This window comes from Rutilus rutilus, assembly GCF_951802725.1.
Source record: "Rutilus rutilus genome assembly, chromosome: 14".
In the NCBI taxonomy this organism is placed as follows: Eukaryota; Metazoa; Chordata; class Actinopteri; order Cypriniformes; family Leuciscidae; genus Rutilus; species Rutilus rutilus.
This window is the reverse complement of record NC_140219.1, coordinates 31,030,094-31,050,868: the sequence shown is the minus strand read 5'-3', so window position 1 is coordinate 31,050,868 and position 20,775 is coordinate 31,030,094. Positions and strand designations below refer to the sequence as shown.

The 20,775-nt window shown below is 38.6% G+C and overlaps 1 protein-coding gene across 2 annotated transcripts; it reads right to left on the bottom strand.

The window, feature by feature from the left end:
* Positions 1 to 261: 261 nt before the first annotated feature.
* LOC311303605 (uncharacterized protein) lies at positions 262 to 11,881 on the bottom strand. 2 transcript variants are annotated; one of them, XM_084430160.1, is made up of 7 exons: positions 11,653 to 11,881; positions 7,485 to 7,635; positions 5,363 to 5,506; positions 3,464 to 3,595; positions 3,190 to 3,387; positions 2,425 to 2,550; positions 262 to 754 (listed from the first exon to the last, which is right to left on the bottom strand). In XM_084430160.1, the coding sequence occupies exons 1-7, from the start codon at positions 11,742 to 11,744 to the stop codon at positions 527 to 529; spliced, it is 1,071 nt and encodes a 356-aa protein (XP_084286286.1). In that variant the 5' UTR covers positions 11,745 to 11,881; the 3' UTR covers positions 262 to 526. The 2 variants fall into 2 exon arrangements, with proteins under 2 accessions (XP_084286286.1, XP_084286287.1); XM_084430161.1 differs by having other exon boundaries at positions 3,190 to 3,384.
* Positions 11,882 to 20,775: the final 8,894 nt, after the last annotated feature.

Below are 20,775 nucleotides of genomic sequence, written 5' to 3'. Positions count from 1 at the left end.
ACGTGCTCTTGAACTGCATTGATTTGTCTGGGAAACATGCTCTCTAAATAAAGTTTTATTGATTGACACAATTGAGCAAATATCCTGGAAAAATCTGTTGTCATCAAGAGTGAGGTCATTATTCGAGAAATTCCAATGGCCTCGGGTTTCCGTAAAGTCAAAGTGCAAAAACATCTGAAGTTGTTTCCTGTTAGTAATGTATTAAGAAATGGTCCATTTGCTGACATATTAACTGGAAAAAACAAAACAAAACAAATAGGCTTATAAAGATTACAATATTTAATGTCTGACATGGATTGTTTGAGTTTCATGTGTTCAGCCATTGAACTGGTTCAGATTGCCTCATATTAAAACTATAACATTTTCCATACAGTCATTGTACAAACACAATCCTTTCAAGAATATAAAAGAATAATACAATAAAGAATAATAATAATAAAAAAACTCAAATATATATAGCATTTAAAAGGGACCTAAAATATAGAAAATAGCTTGTTTAATCTGATGAATGAAAGCGTGTCAGCGTTCAGGGGAAGTCCAGCTGGCCGTGATGTTCGCAGTGTTTGGGACAAACGTATCCCCCCCGCTGATCTTCTCGGTTCTTCCTCCTGTCGGTCCTGGGCCGGTCCTGCTCGTTGTTGCAGCGATGCACCAGAACCGGATCTTTCTCGGCTGGAGATTTCTTCATCAGCAGTCTCTGGAGAATCTGTTTGTCTGAGCGTTCCTTGTGAAAATCATCCTCATACACCTTTAGCTAAGGAAAAAAAGAACAAATTAAGATAAAAAAAACAAAAAAAAACATTAGACATCGGTTTGATTGTGCCTTTCATATATTGTAAATGTGCGGTAAGTACAGTATAATGACAGTATTGTAGTTCACATGCAGAAATGAAACGGTAAATAATGGTTCAACTAATATTAATGTTCACATCAATCCATTAAGACCTGATACGATAATTATCTGCATTCCTGTTAAGATATGTTTTATGACATATTCAACATCAGGACACCATGAGTCATAATTAGGTTCACTTCCTTTTGCATAAGATTCTTTGTTCATGTGAGTGACAGTTCACAATGGAAATCTTTGACGGAAGTCTGATGAACTTGATCTACAGGTGACAACATCATGATAAAGGCTCATTGTCTTATAGAAACACTTCGATTCAATCTGTCCTTACTATACAGTATATCAAAAACGGCTTAAATAGAAAATGTATATTTTTGTCATCAACTAAGTGAATTGAGTGTCTAATATTCTGCTCATGTGTCCAATAGGTAAACGTGATTTCACTAAGAAATTTATCCAACATGTTGATCCTGCAACAACATTCCAATCAAACAATCAGATTTGAGAGATGGGTTTACAGTTAATGTCAAGTTTAGTCTTACAAGCGGGGTTAGGTGCATCTACAGGAGTGTAACTCACCTACCATTTCCCTCTGATTTATGGTATAAGTTATGGTTAGGGTTAGGATTAGGGGTAGGGACAGGTAATGCTGTGTCAGGATCAGCAGAAGATGTCTTACTTGGCAAAATCCTAAATTTAATAATCTATTGCATAAGGGAACAGACGCAGGCAAGTGTAACACAAGCAAATTGCGATCTGCCATTGGTCAGTCAAACATTCTACAATAAGGCCTCATTAGTTAATGTGAACTAGCAATGAGCAAAACATTTGATACAGTATTTATTAGGGGTGTAAAAATATATTGTGTCACAATTTATCGTAATACAAAAATTCAACAATATATATTGTGTATAGTGAGAATATGTATTGTGTATAATTCACCCAAAATAAAAATTCAAGTTTACAGAGTTTTAGTGTCAGCACTACATTATACTATAATAATGTTGAATATAATATATAATAATGCAATGGGAGAATATTTGAGGTCCTGATAATGCCAAATGTCTGATGTTACCAGTAAAAAGTGGCCTACATTATTTTAAATATTTGTTTGTTTTAAAACAATTTTGTATTTTCATCTTCAGAATCATAAATATTTTTATTCTAGTGTCTCTATTGTCTTGTGCATTGGGTTTCCAGCACAAAGATCAAGCCTATTCATTTACACCCACAATGTAATGTAAAAAATTGATTTTTGATTTTAATAATGTATTAGTAAATGTTGAAATTAACAGGAACTAAGATTAATAAATGCTATAGAAGTTGTGTCATTGTTAGATAAGTTCACTAATGCAGTTGGTTAATAAATGAAACTTTACTGTAAAATGATTCAGTAGCTGACGTGTCAGACTGCTAAAACTCTTTGTAGGCTGGAGGAATCAGCCAACAAACAGAGGAAGATCAGTGTGTGCCACAGGAGATTGTGATTAGCTGGTAACATCTGCCCCCCAGTGGTGGACATCTGCATGACAGACGGTTGAACTGGCGGGGTTGATGTCCAGTCCTGTGCTCACCTGCTCCTGCAACAGTGCCATCTGCTGACGCATGTCCCCCTCTCTGCGCCGCAGTCTCTTGTTCTCCTGCAGCATGCGCTCATGGTCCTTCTGCTCCGTCTTATATTCAGCCTCATAGATTTTAGTCTGTGGATGGGAAACATGATTGTGTACCTGTAACATTTTAATCTCCACCTGTTTGTTTAAAATGTAAATTATGTTTTTGTAAAAACATCTAAGAAACAAGCATTTTAAATAACGATAAGCAGTTCATATTTCACCCCAAATTTAAAGGTTTATTTTTTTTTAATTGTATTTTTAATTTTTGGACCATTAGAGGTTCTTTTTTTTTTTCATCATTTGCTTTACTGTAATATAAAAATATATATATAAAAAAAAAGAAGAATAAAATTAAACCAACTATATTTAAATATTCAACATTGTTAAAAATCATGTTCAAATATGAGTATCAAATATGATCTATCAGGCTTTTGAAGAACGTATTGCACAGCAATAAATACATATATTGAGAGATAGAGTTAAAACATATATTTATATGCATTTTATGTAAGTATACTGCTATACTGTTATGAAGAGGAGAATTTCATCTTTCTTTTTGAAAATATAAAGATCAGCAACTGCACCAAATTGCATATTTTCGCTCAGTTTGGGCATCCGAATAAAACTGAGATGTCCATATTCTCCTACATCATCCGTCATAAAACTACAGGCCTATTTAAAACTGTGTTGGTTGTGTTTGGATGTAATGATCACATGTGAACTCACCTGACACCGCAGCGCCTCCAGCTGCTCTTTCAGATCCTGAACCTCTCTCACCGGGTCAGACCGGATCTCCATTCCCATAGCAGCCAGTCTGAGGCTCGACTTTGTGCCTGGTGACACAGTAGACCGTACATCCAGCGACGGTTTAGAGGACCGCTGGAGTAGCTGAGAGTCTGAGGTGCCACTCACATCTGGGGTCTTCTAACAGAGGAAAAAGTCAATCAAAATGTATCACAGCTACTGTAAATCTCTGGTCTGACTGATTCTGGAAGCTGACCTGTGTCCCTCTAGTCCACTGATGAAGATCTGTTTGGTGCAGTCGGCTCTCCAGCAGTCGGATATACTCCTGGAGGTGCTGGTTTTTCTTCAGCTCCTGCATCAGTGTTTGTTCATAATATTCCCCCTTATTCTACACACACATAACAGAAAAAAGTGTCAGTGTCTGCTCATGTATCTACTTCTGAATTACAGCAAAACATCAATCACACCATAAGCATTCCATGAAAATGTAAAAAAAAAAAAAGCTCTCAGCTAAGAGGATGAGCTGCAAAAATTAATGAACCCTTTTTCCTTTTTTTTGGATTATGTGATATGTAATCACCCCTCAGGCAGCCAAGATCTCAGGTATTAAGTTACTTGTAATTGACAAGTCTTCCCAATATGGCTTACAATTACCAACACTTGGCTGACCACCAGTGCAACCAAACAACCCTCTTCAGATTACAGCTGTTCACTGGTACACCACGGGGAGCTCGAGTTCATCCAGCTGTTCATAAATCTACACTTGAATGTCTTCATCAGTGTGTTATAGGGCATTAGTGTGCTGGGATCAGAGTGAGTCTGCAAGATCCTCATATTCCTGGCTCTCGACCATGCCGAGCGATCAAATGAACTAATTACTCCAAACAACATATTATGACCTGAAGCCATCCTCTGGCTTTCTTCAAATATAAAGCGGTCCAGATGTAATAAATCGGGTGAGAGATGACTCGCCACACATATTGCTTTTCCAGTCACTCAGCCAAGAAGCAGGGTTTGTGCAGCAGGTTATGGACTTGCATACTGTAGGTGTGCTCCAGACTCAACATCAACTGTGAAATCTGATTGGCTAATAGGAATGTTGTTCAGGGATGAAGGATGCTGATCCAAGAACACATGGCAAAAACGTCACAGTGCTGAATTTCTCATAGTTCCTTCTTTACGTGTTATTTTGCTTTATCTGTGTTTCTCTTTGACGATTCGGTTTGATCCTGTTTAGCAGGTCACTATTTTATTTGTTCCTCTTGCATTTTACAATTACAATGTGTTTTTTGAGACCAATGCACAAAATGTGTTAGCAGCCTAATTTTTTTTTTTTTTTTAAATATCGCATATGAAAGTGCTCACTATTGTACTAGAGCAAGTGCTATTTGACATCCTGAATGATTCAGTGTTGCAGCTCAATATATAATTGTGATTTCATTACTTTAAACTTGGTATTACCATGGAAGATGTCCAAAAAATGCTACAATGTTATCACATGTGAAGAAAAACAATTCAAATTGTAATATGACTGAATCAACCCGTCTAGCTAAGATTATTCCATTGGAAGTCATTTTCATTGGCAGTCACCATGAAATCGAAAGTGACATTTTTTTAATGAAATATTCCAGTATTTATTATAAATGATTTATCCGTGCACATAATTATTTTTTATTTTTTTATCTTTAATTAAAATAACTCAATAAATTCTTGCAGAGACATCTATTCTCTTCTCTGATAACGTGTTTACTGGCGTGAGGGCGGGGCAACCTGTCACTCACATGAGATCCACCAATAGCAATCCACCACCATCCAATCAGTTCCCATTGGACAAAATCGATTCCTATCCTACAATCTTCGAGAAGATGATTGCAACTTTTGTTTCATGCTGACTTTGAGAGTCAGGAAATGTAAAAATAGCTTCACAAGATAACACACTCACTGGTAATGTGGTATGAAGGACATGTCCAACCAGTGGTGTGAGTTCAGGGCAGGATTGCCTGTTTGCCCAACCACTGGCAAACGGGATGTTAATAGGTAAACTCTAACAATATTTACTTTTCTGTTTAGTGACAACAATGATGCTAAAATTACACACTTAGCTTTAAACACACCTCTGCCATAAGAATGTGTGTGTGTGTGTCTGCCCACGTACCTGTTCATGTTCTACTTTGAACAGCAGTCTGCGGTTGACCTGTTTGAGGGCAGTGTTTTCCTCCCCGAGAGTTGCCACACGCTGCTGGAGATCCACACTTGTTCTGTGGTAGATATGATCCCACTCCTCGTTCAGTTTCATCAGCTGACGCACACACACACACACACACACACAATGGGTTTCCATGTTTTATAGGGACTTTCCTTTAACATAATGATTTTTACACTGTACAAACTGTATATTCTATCCCCTAACGCTAAACCTACCCATCACAGAAAACTTTCTACATTAGCAAAAAATTTCACTTAGTATGATTTATAAGCTTTTCTTGAATTCTGGTATTGCCATCCTTGGTAGAGTTCTCAACGGGTCGGGTCGGCCCGACAAACCCGACGGGACCCGCGGGTTCGGGCCGGGTTCGGGTCGAAAATATAATCAAATGACTCGGGTCGGGTCGGACCTCGGGCTTAATCTTTTCCAGTCAGTGAAAAAAAAAAACCCATTTATTAATCATCGCTGCTGTTCACCGTAAAGAAAGTCTGGCTGCTGCGTGCAAGCACATCACGGAGAGGGGCGGGGGCAGACCTGACGCCGCTGCGTGCACGCCGTCGCCTTTAGCCTGGAGAAGAAGATGGAGTTGGTGAAAAGTAAACTTGCCTCAGGTGAATTCACCGTCGCTACTACAGCCTATTTATATATTTAAAGTTTATTGTTTCAGTTGTTTGTATTGTTAAAAGACGTGAACATTAAAGGTTGATTTGAATTTCCGTCTGCTGGTCATGATAATACGTGTATGAGAAAAAAAAAATCCGACGCGGCGTCGGGCCGCGGGCCGGGTTCGGGCAGATAATTCATGTTGATGTGTCGGGTTACATCGGGTCCGGGCTTTAAAAGCCACGGGCCGGGTCGGGTCGGGTTGTTATTTTCAGGCCCGTTGAGAACTCTAATCCTTGGTATTGGTATTGTCCATAACTTAGGGTTTACTAGGGTTTGTATTTGCTGTATCCTAACCCTATGCTAACCCTAAACCCCTGCAGAAACCATATGGGCCATTGTCTACCTGTTTTTACTATCATTGTAATGACATTTGATCCCCTCAAACACAGCAAGATCTGACTCACCTACACCCAAAACACTTGTATAGAGCTAAAATTATGAGTCCCATTAAGTGTCTTCACTATGTACCAAAATTTTAATGAATCATTTGATACAATGCACTTATTGCGTAAATGCATGTTTTTATTTATATTTCAATATGCCTGCATGTAATTACAGCTGTGTATTTAATTTCTGTAATTACGTCTATAATTACACTGTTGCCTTTCCCTTAAACCTACCCATACCACCAAACCTGTCCTAACCTCCCCCGTATCCCACCTCAATAGCACAATTGTTTTACAATACAATATCAACACAATAAAAACATTGCACCAAACATTAATTCGTTTATTAATGTATTTATTTGCTTCCACCACAGAATAAAAGAAATTGAAAGATAATTCTGACTTTTTATCTCGCAATTCTGGCTTTTGTTTTTTTTTCTCACAATTGCGAGTCACAAAGTCAGAATTGCTTGATATAAACTTGCAATTCTAAAATAAAAAAGGAAATTGCGACTTTTCCTCACAATTATGACTTTTTTTCTCACAATTGCGAGTTTATATCTCGCAATTCTGACTTTATAACATGCAATTGCCAGTTCATGTCTCGCAATTCTGAAAAAAAAAATCTGAATTTTGAATAAAAAAGTCACAATTAACTTTTTTAATTTTTTTATTCTGTGGCTGAAACAAGCTTCATATATTTTTATGTAAGTACCTAATAGTTAAAGACACCTAATATAAAGTGGATCCGCAAAAATGAAAGGCACCTTACTTCTTGACATAAAATAGTTTAAAAATAATATCATAATAGGAATTCAATATATAGGACACTTAATAAAAAATAAAAAGTTGAACATGCAAATGAAAAAGAAATATTTAAATGAAAGATATTCTGAGCTTTCGTAATTGAGAGAAAATATTTTTCTTTTCTTTTTATGGTGAATTTCAGATAATTATACATCAGGTACACTAGAGGATTATGAAAATTGAGTTTTAGAGTTTATGGTGTTTTATTCTACCTCTTTGTTGAGTCTCCGCAGTTCAGTGTTTTTGTTGAGGAGCTGAAGCTTCTCTTCATCAGAGGAGGTGATTGACATGCTCTCTGTGATGAGGGTTACCTGCTCCTCCCCGGAGAGAAGAGACTCTTCCTGTGCCACATCCTCCACCTGCCTACAACGCATGCAAACACCCACACATTAGTTTTATTTATATTTTAAGATCTCTCACATTATTATTATTATAAATAATATATAAATATATTATCATGGCGAGCAAACAGCAATTTAGATCTTGTGTTCTTCCCTGCCCACGCAACATCACAGGTAGGGATACACATGATTTATGTGTTGTTTGTCATGGGGATCGCAAATGGATCTAACAAAGGGGTTAGAGACGGACCTGGCCTTTTCCATGCCCTCACCTAGATCCAGTGCCTTTTCTCAGGGTTCAGAAGCACGCGCTGCGTTTTTTTCCGCCCTGAGTGAGGCAGCGTGCTGCAACTATCCAGCTCTGAGGAGTTGGATGTTGTAAGCATTGAGGCAGGAGATACTGAGGACCCGCCACCTCACTCTCCAGCCTATGAGGAGTTCCAGAAGCTCCTCCCCCGCCGCTCTCAGGGCCTGCTGAGAGGGAGCAGCCCCAAACATCTAAATCCAGCTCCTCACACCGTTCCGCACAAAAGCAGAGCGTCGCTACCCAAACTCCCCCTCCAGACAGAAGGGGGATTGGTGAGGCACTGTAAACACCAGCCTTCCCAGGGTAAGATGGATCTGAGGACCGTTATCATCACCAAGAAGGGTGGGGGAAAGAGGTCCTGACGCCAGACCTCTGAGGGTAGTCACCTCTGGGGAGAAGGGGTCAATGCCTCATTATAGTTTAGTTTAGTTTATTTATTTATATAGCACAATAAAACAGTTGTCAGTCTCTCAAATGAGGTTGTTAAGATCATTCTTCACTCCAGAGCTCCTTCCACAAGGGAACTGTATGCCCTAAAGTGGAGAGTGTTCACTTCTTGGTGCAGTGGTCGTCAGCTGGACCTAGTTAGGTCCCCACTGTTGGTACAGCGCTGGAGTTCCTGCAAGAGCGATTTACTGCAGGGTTATCTCTGTCCACTTCAAAGGTTTATGTGGGGGCCATAGCTGTTTATTCCTTTGTGTGGACTGTCTTTAGGGAGAGACTCTTTGGAAACACGTTTCCTCCATGGCACATTGAGGCTGAGGCCTGCAGTGCTCACAGGGGAACTGGCTGGGGATCTGGCCATGGTGCTCCAAGGCCGGTCCATTGCTCCCTTCGAGCCTATTGAAGAGGTTCCAGTCAAGTTCCTGACTCTTAAAGCACTGATCCTCCTTGCCATTACATCTCTTAAAAAAAATAGGAGATCTGCAAGCCCCTTCGTGCTTGGAATTTGCACCTGGCATGATGAAGGCTCTTCTTCACCCTCGGCCAGGTTACATCCCTAAAGTGCCCACTAATGTGGCTAGATCTATTGTGCTGCAGGGCCTTCAGTCATCCTTTCTTCTGAGATCCAGACCAGGAAAAGAGCAATCTGCCAGTCAAGTTCGGGCATTGTCCACAGAGCTGGCCTGTCGCGACTTTTCGTCTGCTTTGGGTTTCCTAGCAAGGGGTCCCTAGGATCTAAGCAGAGGATGAGCAAGTGCATAGTTGAGGCTATCTCTCTTGCATATGAGTCGGCCAGACCACCTTCCCCTACGGCAGTCCCAGCTCACTTGCCTAGGATTATGGCTGCTTTACTTCAAGATGTTTGTGATGTGGCAGGCTGGTCCTCACCACACACATTCGTGAGGTTTTACAACCTGGACATGAGCTCTACACCAGGGGCCCAGGTGCTCTCCTCTTAGTGCTTTTCTTCAACGATTTCACACTTGACAGATACTTGTCATTATTGCAGTGTGGGTATAAATGTTCCACTGACGCAGCACAAGTTCCCTTTAAAGGGAACACCTCGGTTACGACCGTAACCTTGGTTCCCTTAAGAGGGAACGAGACGCTGCGTAGCCCTACCGTACCTCCTGCGTGCCTATCAGCGACTTACTTCAGCCTCTTAGAAGCTAGGTTTGCACTGTTTGGGCATGCTTTATAGTTTCCTGGTTCATGACGTCACCGAGGTGTTTTCTCTACAAGATTCCTGTAATGTAGTACTCTAACCTTGCTGTTGATATGTTTATTCTAGTAAATAAAACATTATTTAAACCCTTTATGAAGTTAATTTCCTCATGGGGATATTTGTACATCGAAAGCTTGTCAGATTTTTCTATTCTCCACAATTTATTTATAAATGAAATGCATTTTAATAGATAATGAGAAGTTAAATAGACAACGTATTTTTTTCTTGAAATATTTATCTTTTTTTTCTTCTTTTTTTTTACAGTCTTAGGGATTAACGCTGCTGTTATTGCTGCTGTGGTGAAACAGTAATGGGTAGATGGACTCTGAGAATCTGAACCAGCTCAAATAAAGTCATGGATGTTATGCAAATGTCCCCATATTTCATTTCAGTCTCATGATGAATGACTCATGCTAAACTATGACAAAGTATGAACTAATAAAAGTTAGACAAACACATCACCAATGCCCATAAAAAGAAAATGACTAAAAGCTTTGGGAAATTTGAGCTAGGATGGGTTTCTGTTTCTATTCTCCCTTTGTGTGAGACTGGGTTTTTATTTTCTCTCAGGACATCAAACAAATATATCAACATTAAAGTTAACAGTTACGCTAATGCTAAGTCAGTTCACTATATTAACATTTATGTGCGGTGTGGCCCTTGTCATGTAAAGTGACTATTTAAACTAAAGGTCAACATGTCCACCCTTGTGATGCTGTATTGGTGAAACTGTCACTAAAACCCTATTTGGACGGGACTAGTTTAACATGGAGAGGTGGGTAAAGTAAATATTATCAGAGCTTCTTCTCAGTGATTTTAGTCCCGTCCGAATGTGCATCTCAGTAATCATTACGGACAATGTCAGTAAAGATTATGGTGATCACTTTTACCTTCTGTAAAAATGTCCAGAAAAATTAACTCGGGTAATACTAATCACGTGCGAATAGACCCGTTGTAAATATTCTGTCATTTTCTGTTTAAAAGTATTTTCTGTGTTTTTTCAAGTATGGAGCCGCTTGAAGAAGCATTCAGTTGTGTTCTAGGCGTTGGGGCAAGTCTGTGGCAAAACTCAAGTGTTTTCCACATACCATTTATATAAAAAAGAAGGTCGAAAGCACTTGTTAAAGGCACAAAACTTCTTTTTGCGTTATGTAAATGCCTGTTACCAACATAATCCAATCTGAATTTAATGATACATTGTTCAACTGGACCTATCTTTTTTATATATATATAAATATAGGTTATATGTGTTTGCACACATGATATCAGGAAGCAAAGTAATACGCACATGACGACAGTAAGGTGACGGCGGTGCGTAAATTGATTTACCCCTAAGTTTTACTGAGATATTTTATCCTGTGCGAATTGGCCATTATTATTACAGACGCCCTGTGGTAAAATTACATTACTTCATACTCAAAACTAATACCGTCCGAATAGGGCTTAAGACGTCATATATGTGTGATTACAGTGCAGAGAATTATTGTGTCTCCTAAGAGATTGCAAAATCAGAGGAGGTTATCGCAGGAGGTTATGCACACTAACAAAAAAAGTACTTTTGAGTATCATATACATGAATATTGCTCTTTATAATATTCCAAGGATCACATACCGTACTATCGTACAAAATAACCCATTTTACACTCTTAAAATTAGAGGTTCCAATAGGAAATGTTCACAGCGATGCCATAGAAGAACCATTTTTACATACCCAAGGAACCATTCAGTGTACAGTTCTTAAAAACACACACACACACACAAAAAAACCCATTTCTTTCTTACTGTGAAGATAATCTATAAATATAGATAATAATTCTATAGATAATCAATAATCTATAGAATGTTTTTCGACAATAAATAACCATTTGTGGAATAATGGATAATTACAAAAAGAGTCCCTACATCCTGTTTACAGTTTTCTTCTATGACAAACTGATTGCACTTTATCCGATTTCAGAGGCCTGTACACACACACATACACCTTATAACACCATTTAAACACACCTTATAAATCCATTTAATCTGCAAATTTAGATGCTGAAAGTCAGTAAAATAATACCCACTCAGACTGAAGATCATTCTCCTCCTCAGGTAAAGAGCGCTCTTTGCTTGAAGAGTCCTCTTCTGACAGTGAAGACTGTGAACTTCCTTCCATGACCCTTTAAAATCTGAATCCAACTGATAAATAGCTGTAGTTCTAATCCTCGTGTCGTCTTTTACTCCTAAATCCAAGTGATGTAAAGTGTACAGCCAAAAGGCAGTGTGGTAGCGTAATGTCATTCACTGGAGGGGAAGTTCAAATTTAAACCCCCTCATTGACATGCAAGACATCGCAGAATAGGAAGTAATGCTCAGCTTGACACAATAATAAACAACCACATGTCAAAACTGAACGATCTTTACAAACTAATAACAATATAATGGGAATAATTAATTTAGCCAACTATGTAGCACTATTGTGTGATTTATTATTTGAAAGGGTGATTTTATATCTTCGTAAAGGTTACTAGATTGAGATACAAAATAAGGAAGTGATTTGCTGGTAGGCTTCAGGGAATTTCCACTTCAGTATCATCTGTTTTCTGTGGGCTTTCTGAAAAAAGACAGCTAAAAGCAGCACGGTTAAAAGCTAAACCACAATGTCTCCCTGTTAACACATGAGTGAAAGGACATTGGAGGGTTATTTTCAACTCCCATGATGTCTGTTTAATTGTAGCCTACTGTAAACAAATGTACCATGGTAACCATATTTTCCATCAAATGTCCAGTTACAAGAGTTGTTGTTACTACTGCAATAGATAGTTGTAAATTTATATGGATTTAATATTATTACTTTTCATGAAAGTACTGGGAAATATTAAGTTCAATGGTGGATGATGTTCCTTGTGACAATTTACAGTTTCATTGTACTAACCGATTACTAATAGTATTTAGTGGAAGAACAATTTCTTGTGAATTTTTTTTCTTAAAACAAAATAAAAGAACAATATAGCGCAAAAATCTACTGAAATCAAATGATGAGTGTAAATCAGTAATTTTGCAGATCAGTGCAGACTTTTTACAGCTAGAAACACCCCATTTACACTGACACCATGTTTACACGTTGAGTGGTGCGCCTACATTGTAAACTAAATGTGTGTTGTACTTTTGTTGTTTTATTTTTTACAAATTGTAGGCACAGTATAAATAGTAGGAAGTATGCTAGTGTTTCATTCTGAAGATTGCAGGTGTGATACCAGAGATGGATTACCACAATGGCTACATTACCCTTCCAATGGTCATGATTTCTCCATCCATATATGACGACTTGCCAATCAGTGTATTGCTGAGTCTAGCATTAGTTAGAGCATTAACTGTAGTCAGCTATGGCTGAAGAGAGTGATTTAGCAATGGCTTTATTGACCCAATGCACTACCAGGATCAAGGACAAAATGTGCTCTGAAATGGAATGTCCTCCCTTCGCTTTGAAACAGAACATACGTGAAGGACAAGGATGATTAACTATGACCTGGTGCTCATTCAGAAAAATCAGAAGGCACTATAGTTTGATGATAAATGCAAAGAAATAAACTAATTTAAAATAATAAAATTCACAATCTTGGACAGCAAAACGTAGTGTCATCCATGTGAAAATATTGTCCTTGCATTTAATTATTTATTAATTAGTTTCAATTGGGTTTTTGGATATGTGGGTCAATTTGGTTGCTTCATAACTTTCATGAATAATAATATAGAAAGAAGATTTTTACATGTTCTAAACAACATGTGAGTGTCACAGATCTGTAATGAGGACCCAAAAGCAGAAAGATACAGAATCCAATCAAGATGGTCCACGGCCACTCGGGCTGTGTCCTCAGGAGATGGGAGTTTGAGAAGGGGAACAAAGTGAACTGCCTTCACATTCAAGCGTAAGAAGACACAAAAGGGAACTCAATTCGTAACTTGAGTGCTGTGTAGGAAGTTTAGTGTGCACACACATCCGAAGCGTGTGCCCAGAAATATGCGTCTCAGACAGCGCACAAATACTGAAATGAGCTCTGTTTCACGCCGCCTTGTACTTGAACGGGCATATTCAAACAAAATTATGTCCAGAAATGTCTCTGTGAGTATTCTAGTAGACAAACTTGGTTATGTCTTGAGTGAACGTAAAGAGTATATAAACAATAATCTAGCGGTATTACTGGTCTTTAATAATGTTTTAAATTTATATAATTTAGGCTAGTAGCTTTAGCTGTGGTATAAAATTTGAAATAGAGCAGTGTGAATTTTCACTGGTCTCTAAAATGTTGGGGTCAAAAATATTTATGAGCAATACATTTTCTTAAGCCACCCTGGCAATATATGACCAGGGATGGGATGGACCAGGAAGAGGGGGTAGTAGACCAACAGGAGGCCTCCGGATTGGAGGTCTTGTTTTGAGCAATGATCAAGCATGCGCCCATGAACTGACAGATGTCCTGAAGACTGTTCACAGATGATGTTGTAACGTAATTGAGTGATTCTGACAGGTCAATTTAGCTCAAAAGGAATTATTAATTCATTTATAGGGAATTCGAAAGAATCACTTATTACGACCGAGCAAATGACTCGTCCGGGGTTCATTTGAACCGGCCATAACTATCAGCTCTGTAGCGGATATAAATATCCAAACTATAGTGAAACACTATTTATTAGCAAGGTAACTTAGATCAGCAGTTTAATACATTAAATTCGTAAGCACATAACACAAGTAACACTTCTCTTTAAAATACAAACAAGACTTTATTGATTATTCTGACACATAAAACTAATATCTAACACAAACACACGCACACACATTCATACGAGTTGCAGAAAGAAAGAGAGTGAGGGAAGAATGAGTTTTAAGAGTGAGATGATGAAATCCCAAGTTTCTATATGCACTTATAAGACATGACCTGAAAGAACCATCAATCATTAATTTAACCCTTCTATCGTTTCTTAGGCGGGTTATTAAATCTATATCAATGCACCAGTTCAGTTTAAGAGTCTGGAGGCTACTTGCTTGTTTTTGCGTTCCTTTTGGAGATTCCCTTCGTCGGCGTAAAAGGGATTTGGCTTCATTGGCTGGTGTCTCCTCGTGCCTGGATAGATGTCTGGGGCGGCCAATCACGTGGTGTGCTGGCGGATGGATGGAAAGTCTTTGAAGTTGGAAGCGGGCTTTGCAGTCGAATCGTGGACCGAAACTTTGCCACAAAACTTAACTTAGAACCGAGACTCACAACGGAAAATAAAACTAAGAAAAGAAAGAAAATTGTGACGAGAGTTGTTAGATGGCTTGAATGAAGCTGTTTAACCCATGTTCTTCTGATCTTGATTTGGGTTCTTTCGTCTGCTCGTCTACATGGTTACTCGTCTGTCTGGTTATTCCGTCATGGCTTCTCCATGATCGGTTTTGAATCTACTTTTTCTTCTTCTCCCAAAGCTTTGTTTTGGGTCCTAAGATTTTAAACTCAAATGTTTGTCCAGCCTCCTGGATGAGTTCTGACATCACTGTCTTTATTTGAGCGGTGGCATTTTCTTCACTTCTCATCGTAAACCATGCGTTATCTGTGATCTCCTTACTCTCCAGCTCTAGCAGAGAGTACAGAGGCCACAGTTTAGACATCATTACTATTATAAGAATACGAATACATTTTACACAGATTTCAATCAAGCCATCTTTTGAATTAAGAACATACGATCGTACTGAGACGAGACACATTTTCATTCAAACATCTAATAGTTATAACAATTACATGACTTATATGGGATCTAAGCATATTAGATACACATATAGGTTGTAGATACAATATAGAATTATGTAGTTGCACAATGTTTGATTATAAGTCCGTCAAGAATTGTTTTGGGATGATTTTATGTATTTTTATAAGTCCCAGTCTCTGTGGTTTTAAGAGATTTCAAACCCTGGGGTTATTCAGAGGTCCTTAAGAAGAAGGAGGTCTGTTTTGTATCATTTTCTTAATTTCGCTTATTGGTAAACCCGAAGATCAGAAAGAGATTCAAATATTACGAGATACGGGAACTGCTCAGTCCTTTATTGTTTCTGAAGCGTTGCCCTCAGGTAATCAGTCGTATTGTGGAACTAGCGTATTAGTACAAGGCATTGAAATGGGTATTATACCAGTTCCACTACATCGGGTACATTTACAATGCGATTTAGTTAGTGGATATGTGAAGGTAGAGATGCGCTCTAGCTTGCCTGTTCAGGGGGTTGACTTTATTTTCGGGAATGACCTTGCTGGACGAAAATACTGGATGTGCCTGAAGTGTCTTGTAGCTCTGACAAGCTGAAAAAAAAATTCCCCGAAGTATTTTCAGCATGCGCGGTTACGCGAGCCCAGGCACGTAAGTTTGGAGATGAAATTGACTTGTCAGACTCTTTTATTGTTCCTGTTTTTACCAGGAACGTGTGCGGTGTGTCAACAAACTGGTAAACCGAATCAGGTTATTCCACCTGCACCTCTTGTGCCTATTTCTGTAATTGGGGAACCTTTTGAGCACGTAATTGTTGATTGCGTTGGGCTGTTACCAAAAACGAAAGCTGATAACCAGTTCTTGGTGACGATTATGTGCGTGGCTACGCAGTTTCCCGAGGCCATTCCCCTTCGTATAATAACAGCTTCAGTTATAGCTAAACATCTTATTAAACTCTTCTCTACATCCGGACTCCCTAAAATCATTCAAACTGATCAAGGAACTAATTTTCTGTCTAAGTTGTTCGCTCAGGTGTTGAAATCACTGTCTATAAGTTCATCGACCCTCTAGCGTTACCATCCTGAGAGCCAGGGAGCACTAGAGCGGTTTCCTCAGACCTTAAAGTCGATGCTGAGAAGTATTGTATGGACAGAGAAAGAGACTAGGATGAAGGAATTCCACTCGTTTTATTTGCAGCTCGAGAAACGGTACAAGAGTTGCTGGGTTTCAGTCCAGCTGAGCTGGTTTTTGGTCATGCAGTCAGGGGTCCTGCTGTTTGCGAATGCTCGTTGGAACGATGGTTTCGGGATACACTGACTCCTTGAACTATGCTGATAACAACGAAACTTGCAAACATAGTTGGCTAACGATGCTTTTGGGAAACGCACCCCAGAAAAACTTTTCAGGAACATATCACGCAATAGTTTCAACTTCATGTAAAAATAAATTACACAAACAATTTTTTTTTTTTTTTTTTTTTTTTTTACATCGTTACACCGTACAATGCAGTTCTATATTATACCATGTGGCAATATTTATATAAAAAATAGCACGGTATTGCCATCTCATACATCATGGGAAGATCTGGATGTACAGCTCATTATCTAACTCAATTAAACTTCTATATTTTTGTGCATTAAACAGTAGCTAGCAGAATAGCATTTATCTTCATATCAGCAGCACGAGCAGAAATGCATTGACACACAGATGAATGACATTCAGTTATCATTTTTGCTGAACACAAGGCAGCCGTCTCGTCTCCTCCCCGCTCTTCGAGGTTCATTTATCTCAATAGCTCACTGTGGTCCAGGCCTAATGCTTCTCTGTTAAGAAGATTCTAATGGGTCAGCCTTGATTCAAATTGATAGCGCCTTTATTAATTATTGGAGTTAATCACAAAGTACTTACAATTCCCCATTAATTGGGCTTTTTAATGCCCCTATGACCAATTAATATGACTGTGTGTTATTATTCAACATGAAAAGATTTATTACAAGAAATGTGATTGTTGCAAACATCCAGTAATGACATAGAAACACAAATGGAAAAGTAAAGACCTTTCATTTTCATTGGGAAAAGGTTCATGGGTAAGATTATTTTATCACGTCCACAAAGCTCTGGGTAGTTGCTGGGTGTTCGGCCATTTTTATTTGCCGTTTTATTGTGTTTATTGTCTGAAAGTACGGTTTTCCAAACTTTTTGTCAGCTGAACCACTTTTGCATGTTGGTGGTTCTCTGATGTTGATTGATGGTCATTCCAACAAATACAATATTTATGTTTTGCTTTGAGTGTTTTTAAAATAATATATACTGCTTTTTGACAGGGGTACATTAGGGGTGTGCAATTTTGAAAAAAAAACCAATATCTAGATATTTTCAAAGTTTGTTTATAATAATTCGATGATATTTTGCTGAGTGTATTTTTGTGCTGGTACCATGGCTGGTTTAGGCCTGTTGTTGACAGCTGACTCACACAGATATTCATATTATTCATATTTCATGCAGTTGTCACCTTAAATTGATTTCCAGGGGCATTTTTTTCTGAACTTATTAGATGTGTGCATCACTTTTTATGTCAAATTTTAACATTAAAATTAAATTATTTTAAAAACACGCTTCTGCGCAAGACTGAACAAGCGGCTATGTGTGTGTTCAGCCGCGTGTGTTAGCGTCCCTCGAACTGTTGTTCTAAAGTTGTTTAGAAGCAAAGCGTCCTGGTGCTCAGCTTTATCTCTTTATCTTTTCTTTTGCTATGTTATTTTTGCTAGTATTGTTACTATTGTACTGGTATTAAAGGGTAATCTGTAAATAGAGAAATGGTACTTTTTTTTAGGAGTTGTTATTCTCTCTTTCTATTATTATTGTCGGTTTTAAAAGGTAATCTGTAAATTGTGTAATTCCACTGTTGTAAGGAGATGGGTGCCTATTATTTATATATTATTTATACCTGTATTTTGATGTGTAACATGGAGACATAAAGTGTTACTGTAACGAGGTTAGACGTTGTGGGAAGAAGGAGGCGGGAACCAGTGAACGTTCAACAACTTTAATGACGTAAAATAACCAAACAACAACATGAAACTAAAGAGAACAGCCCCTCACGGACGACTGCTGTCACATATAATAAAACAAAACACAAAATAAGTCCAGGCCTGTTCCTCTCTCGCTCTTCACTGTCATCGCTCCTCCTTTTATGCTTCCGCTCCTCTGTGAGAGATATGAGACCGGTGTGTCGCTCATTATCAATCACGCCACCTTGTCCTGCTCGCCACAGTTACCGATTGTTTTTTTTTTTACAGCAGTGTCCACCTTTGTCCTTTAATTAGGAGATAGAGTAATTCCTGTATTGGCCTACAACACATCTAGATATTATTTTAGTTGTTTGCTATTGATAGCCCAACTATACCTGTAAATGGTTAGGGATGATGAGAAGGCGCACAGTAGGCCACACTAGGAAAGCAGGAAAATCTAAAATCTACCAACATTATAAGTGGATCTCAGGGAACATTATAAAATAATAAAATGCAGTTCATGACCCAAGACACACTCAACATATTTTTGGAAAGCAAGATTATTACCAGTTGGGGAGACATGCCATCCTAAAAATGAAAATCATGAGCTTAAAGCTGCAGTCTGCAACTTTTTTGGGTTAAAAATTATACAAAATAAATTTTTGAGCAAGTACATAACCAGCCAGTGTTCAAAACTCTCTGCTTGCCTTAGTTTGATTTAAAATGGTAAGCTTGTAATAATGTTTTTAATTCCAGTGGTACTGGAGGATTTCCGCGGGAAATTCGAGCATGTCTTTGCGTCATTACGTCACATCTGTACACATAAAGAAGGAGTCTCGGCCAGTAGGCTATAATGCATGTGAGGATGTTGGAAGTGGAGATTTATAGCCTTTTCTCACAGCACTTGATATAATTAAACTTATCAATTTGATGGCGGATCCAGAAAGGTTCAAACGACAATTACCAGTGACAACTGGAGATTCACCCGTTGTACAATGCAAAAGACTTTGGAGTGGCTACAGAAAAAAAGAGACCGCAACCGGGCCCATGCGAAAACAAGGTACATATCGGAAGGGCATTAAATGTAGTCACGCAATGCTGATGTTGTTAACATTAACAATTTGAGAACAAAGTATAATTTGCATGGTTTGACATGATATGGTAAGCGATTGTTAGATTTAATGCAATGCTTTTTTTTACCTTAGTTGGTCAGAACAAAATGGGATGTTACTTACACTGACATGGGCTGGGCTGGTGTGGTTACACGTGGTCTGCGGTGGTCCGCGGTTGTGAGGTCGGTTGGATGTACTGCCAAATTCTCTGAAACGCCTTTGGAGACGGCTTATGATAGAGAAATGAACATTCAATTCATGGGCAACAGCTCTGGTGGACATTCCTGCAGTCAGCATGCCACTTGCACGTTCCCTCAAAACTTGCGACATCTGTGGCATTGTGCTGTGTGATAAAACTGCACATTTTAGAGTGGCCTTTTATTGTGGCCAGCCTAAGGCACACCTGTGCAATAATCATGCTGTCTAATCAGCATCTTGATATGCCACACCTGTGAGGTGGATGGATTATCTCGGCAAAGGAGAAGTGCTCACTAACACAGATTTAGACAGATTTGTAAACAATATTTGAGAAAAATTCGCCTTTTGTGTACATAGAAAAAGTCTTTAATCTTTGAGTTCAGCTCATGAAAAATTGGAGCAAAAACAAAAGTGTTTTGTTTATAATTTTGTTGAGTGTACTTGTTCTGATTAAATTTTCCGGTGGTTGTTGGTCATACTTCCAAAAAGTAGAATCTGTGATTCGGAATGACAGTATCCACACCGGTGCGGACGCTGACAGCCGCACATTCTCCTCAAAACATTAATTCATCCGCGCTGTCCCATGCCGAGGCACAACCCACGTAAAGTTGATAATTCCGCGAATAACTGCAATTGCAGATTTCGAGCAGAGATGGTGACAAAGATGAAAAACTATGGTCTGCAGCTTTAAAGTAAAGTTTGTTTGTTTGTTTTGTCTGAAAGATTTAGCATATGAAGCTTAATGAAACATTTGGTGTGGCAATGCGGGGCATATAAATGAGATTTCAGTGACAATTGTTTCCCCTGCCCACAGGCTACTTTTTAGTCTCTTTATTTATTGTATTCATAAACATTGTAATATGTGACAGAGGAAGAGGACACAATTGGCAAGGTTTGATTTCAGACTCCCACAGTGGGCTGCTGGACTGCAGTGAGTCACGGCTCTGCCTTCGGCTACAGACAGCTCTTATAGATCAAGACTTTCAAATGAGCACTGCCACAGATTTCATTCATGGCCTTTAATTGGAAAAGTGGTTCTCAGCTCTCTCTTTTCCAAAGGAGCGGCTTTCCTCTGAGGGCTTGTAATATTAGAGTGCACTGCTTTTGGAAAAAAAGGTTTAATTTGCTTTATTCCCCTACTCTTGATTAG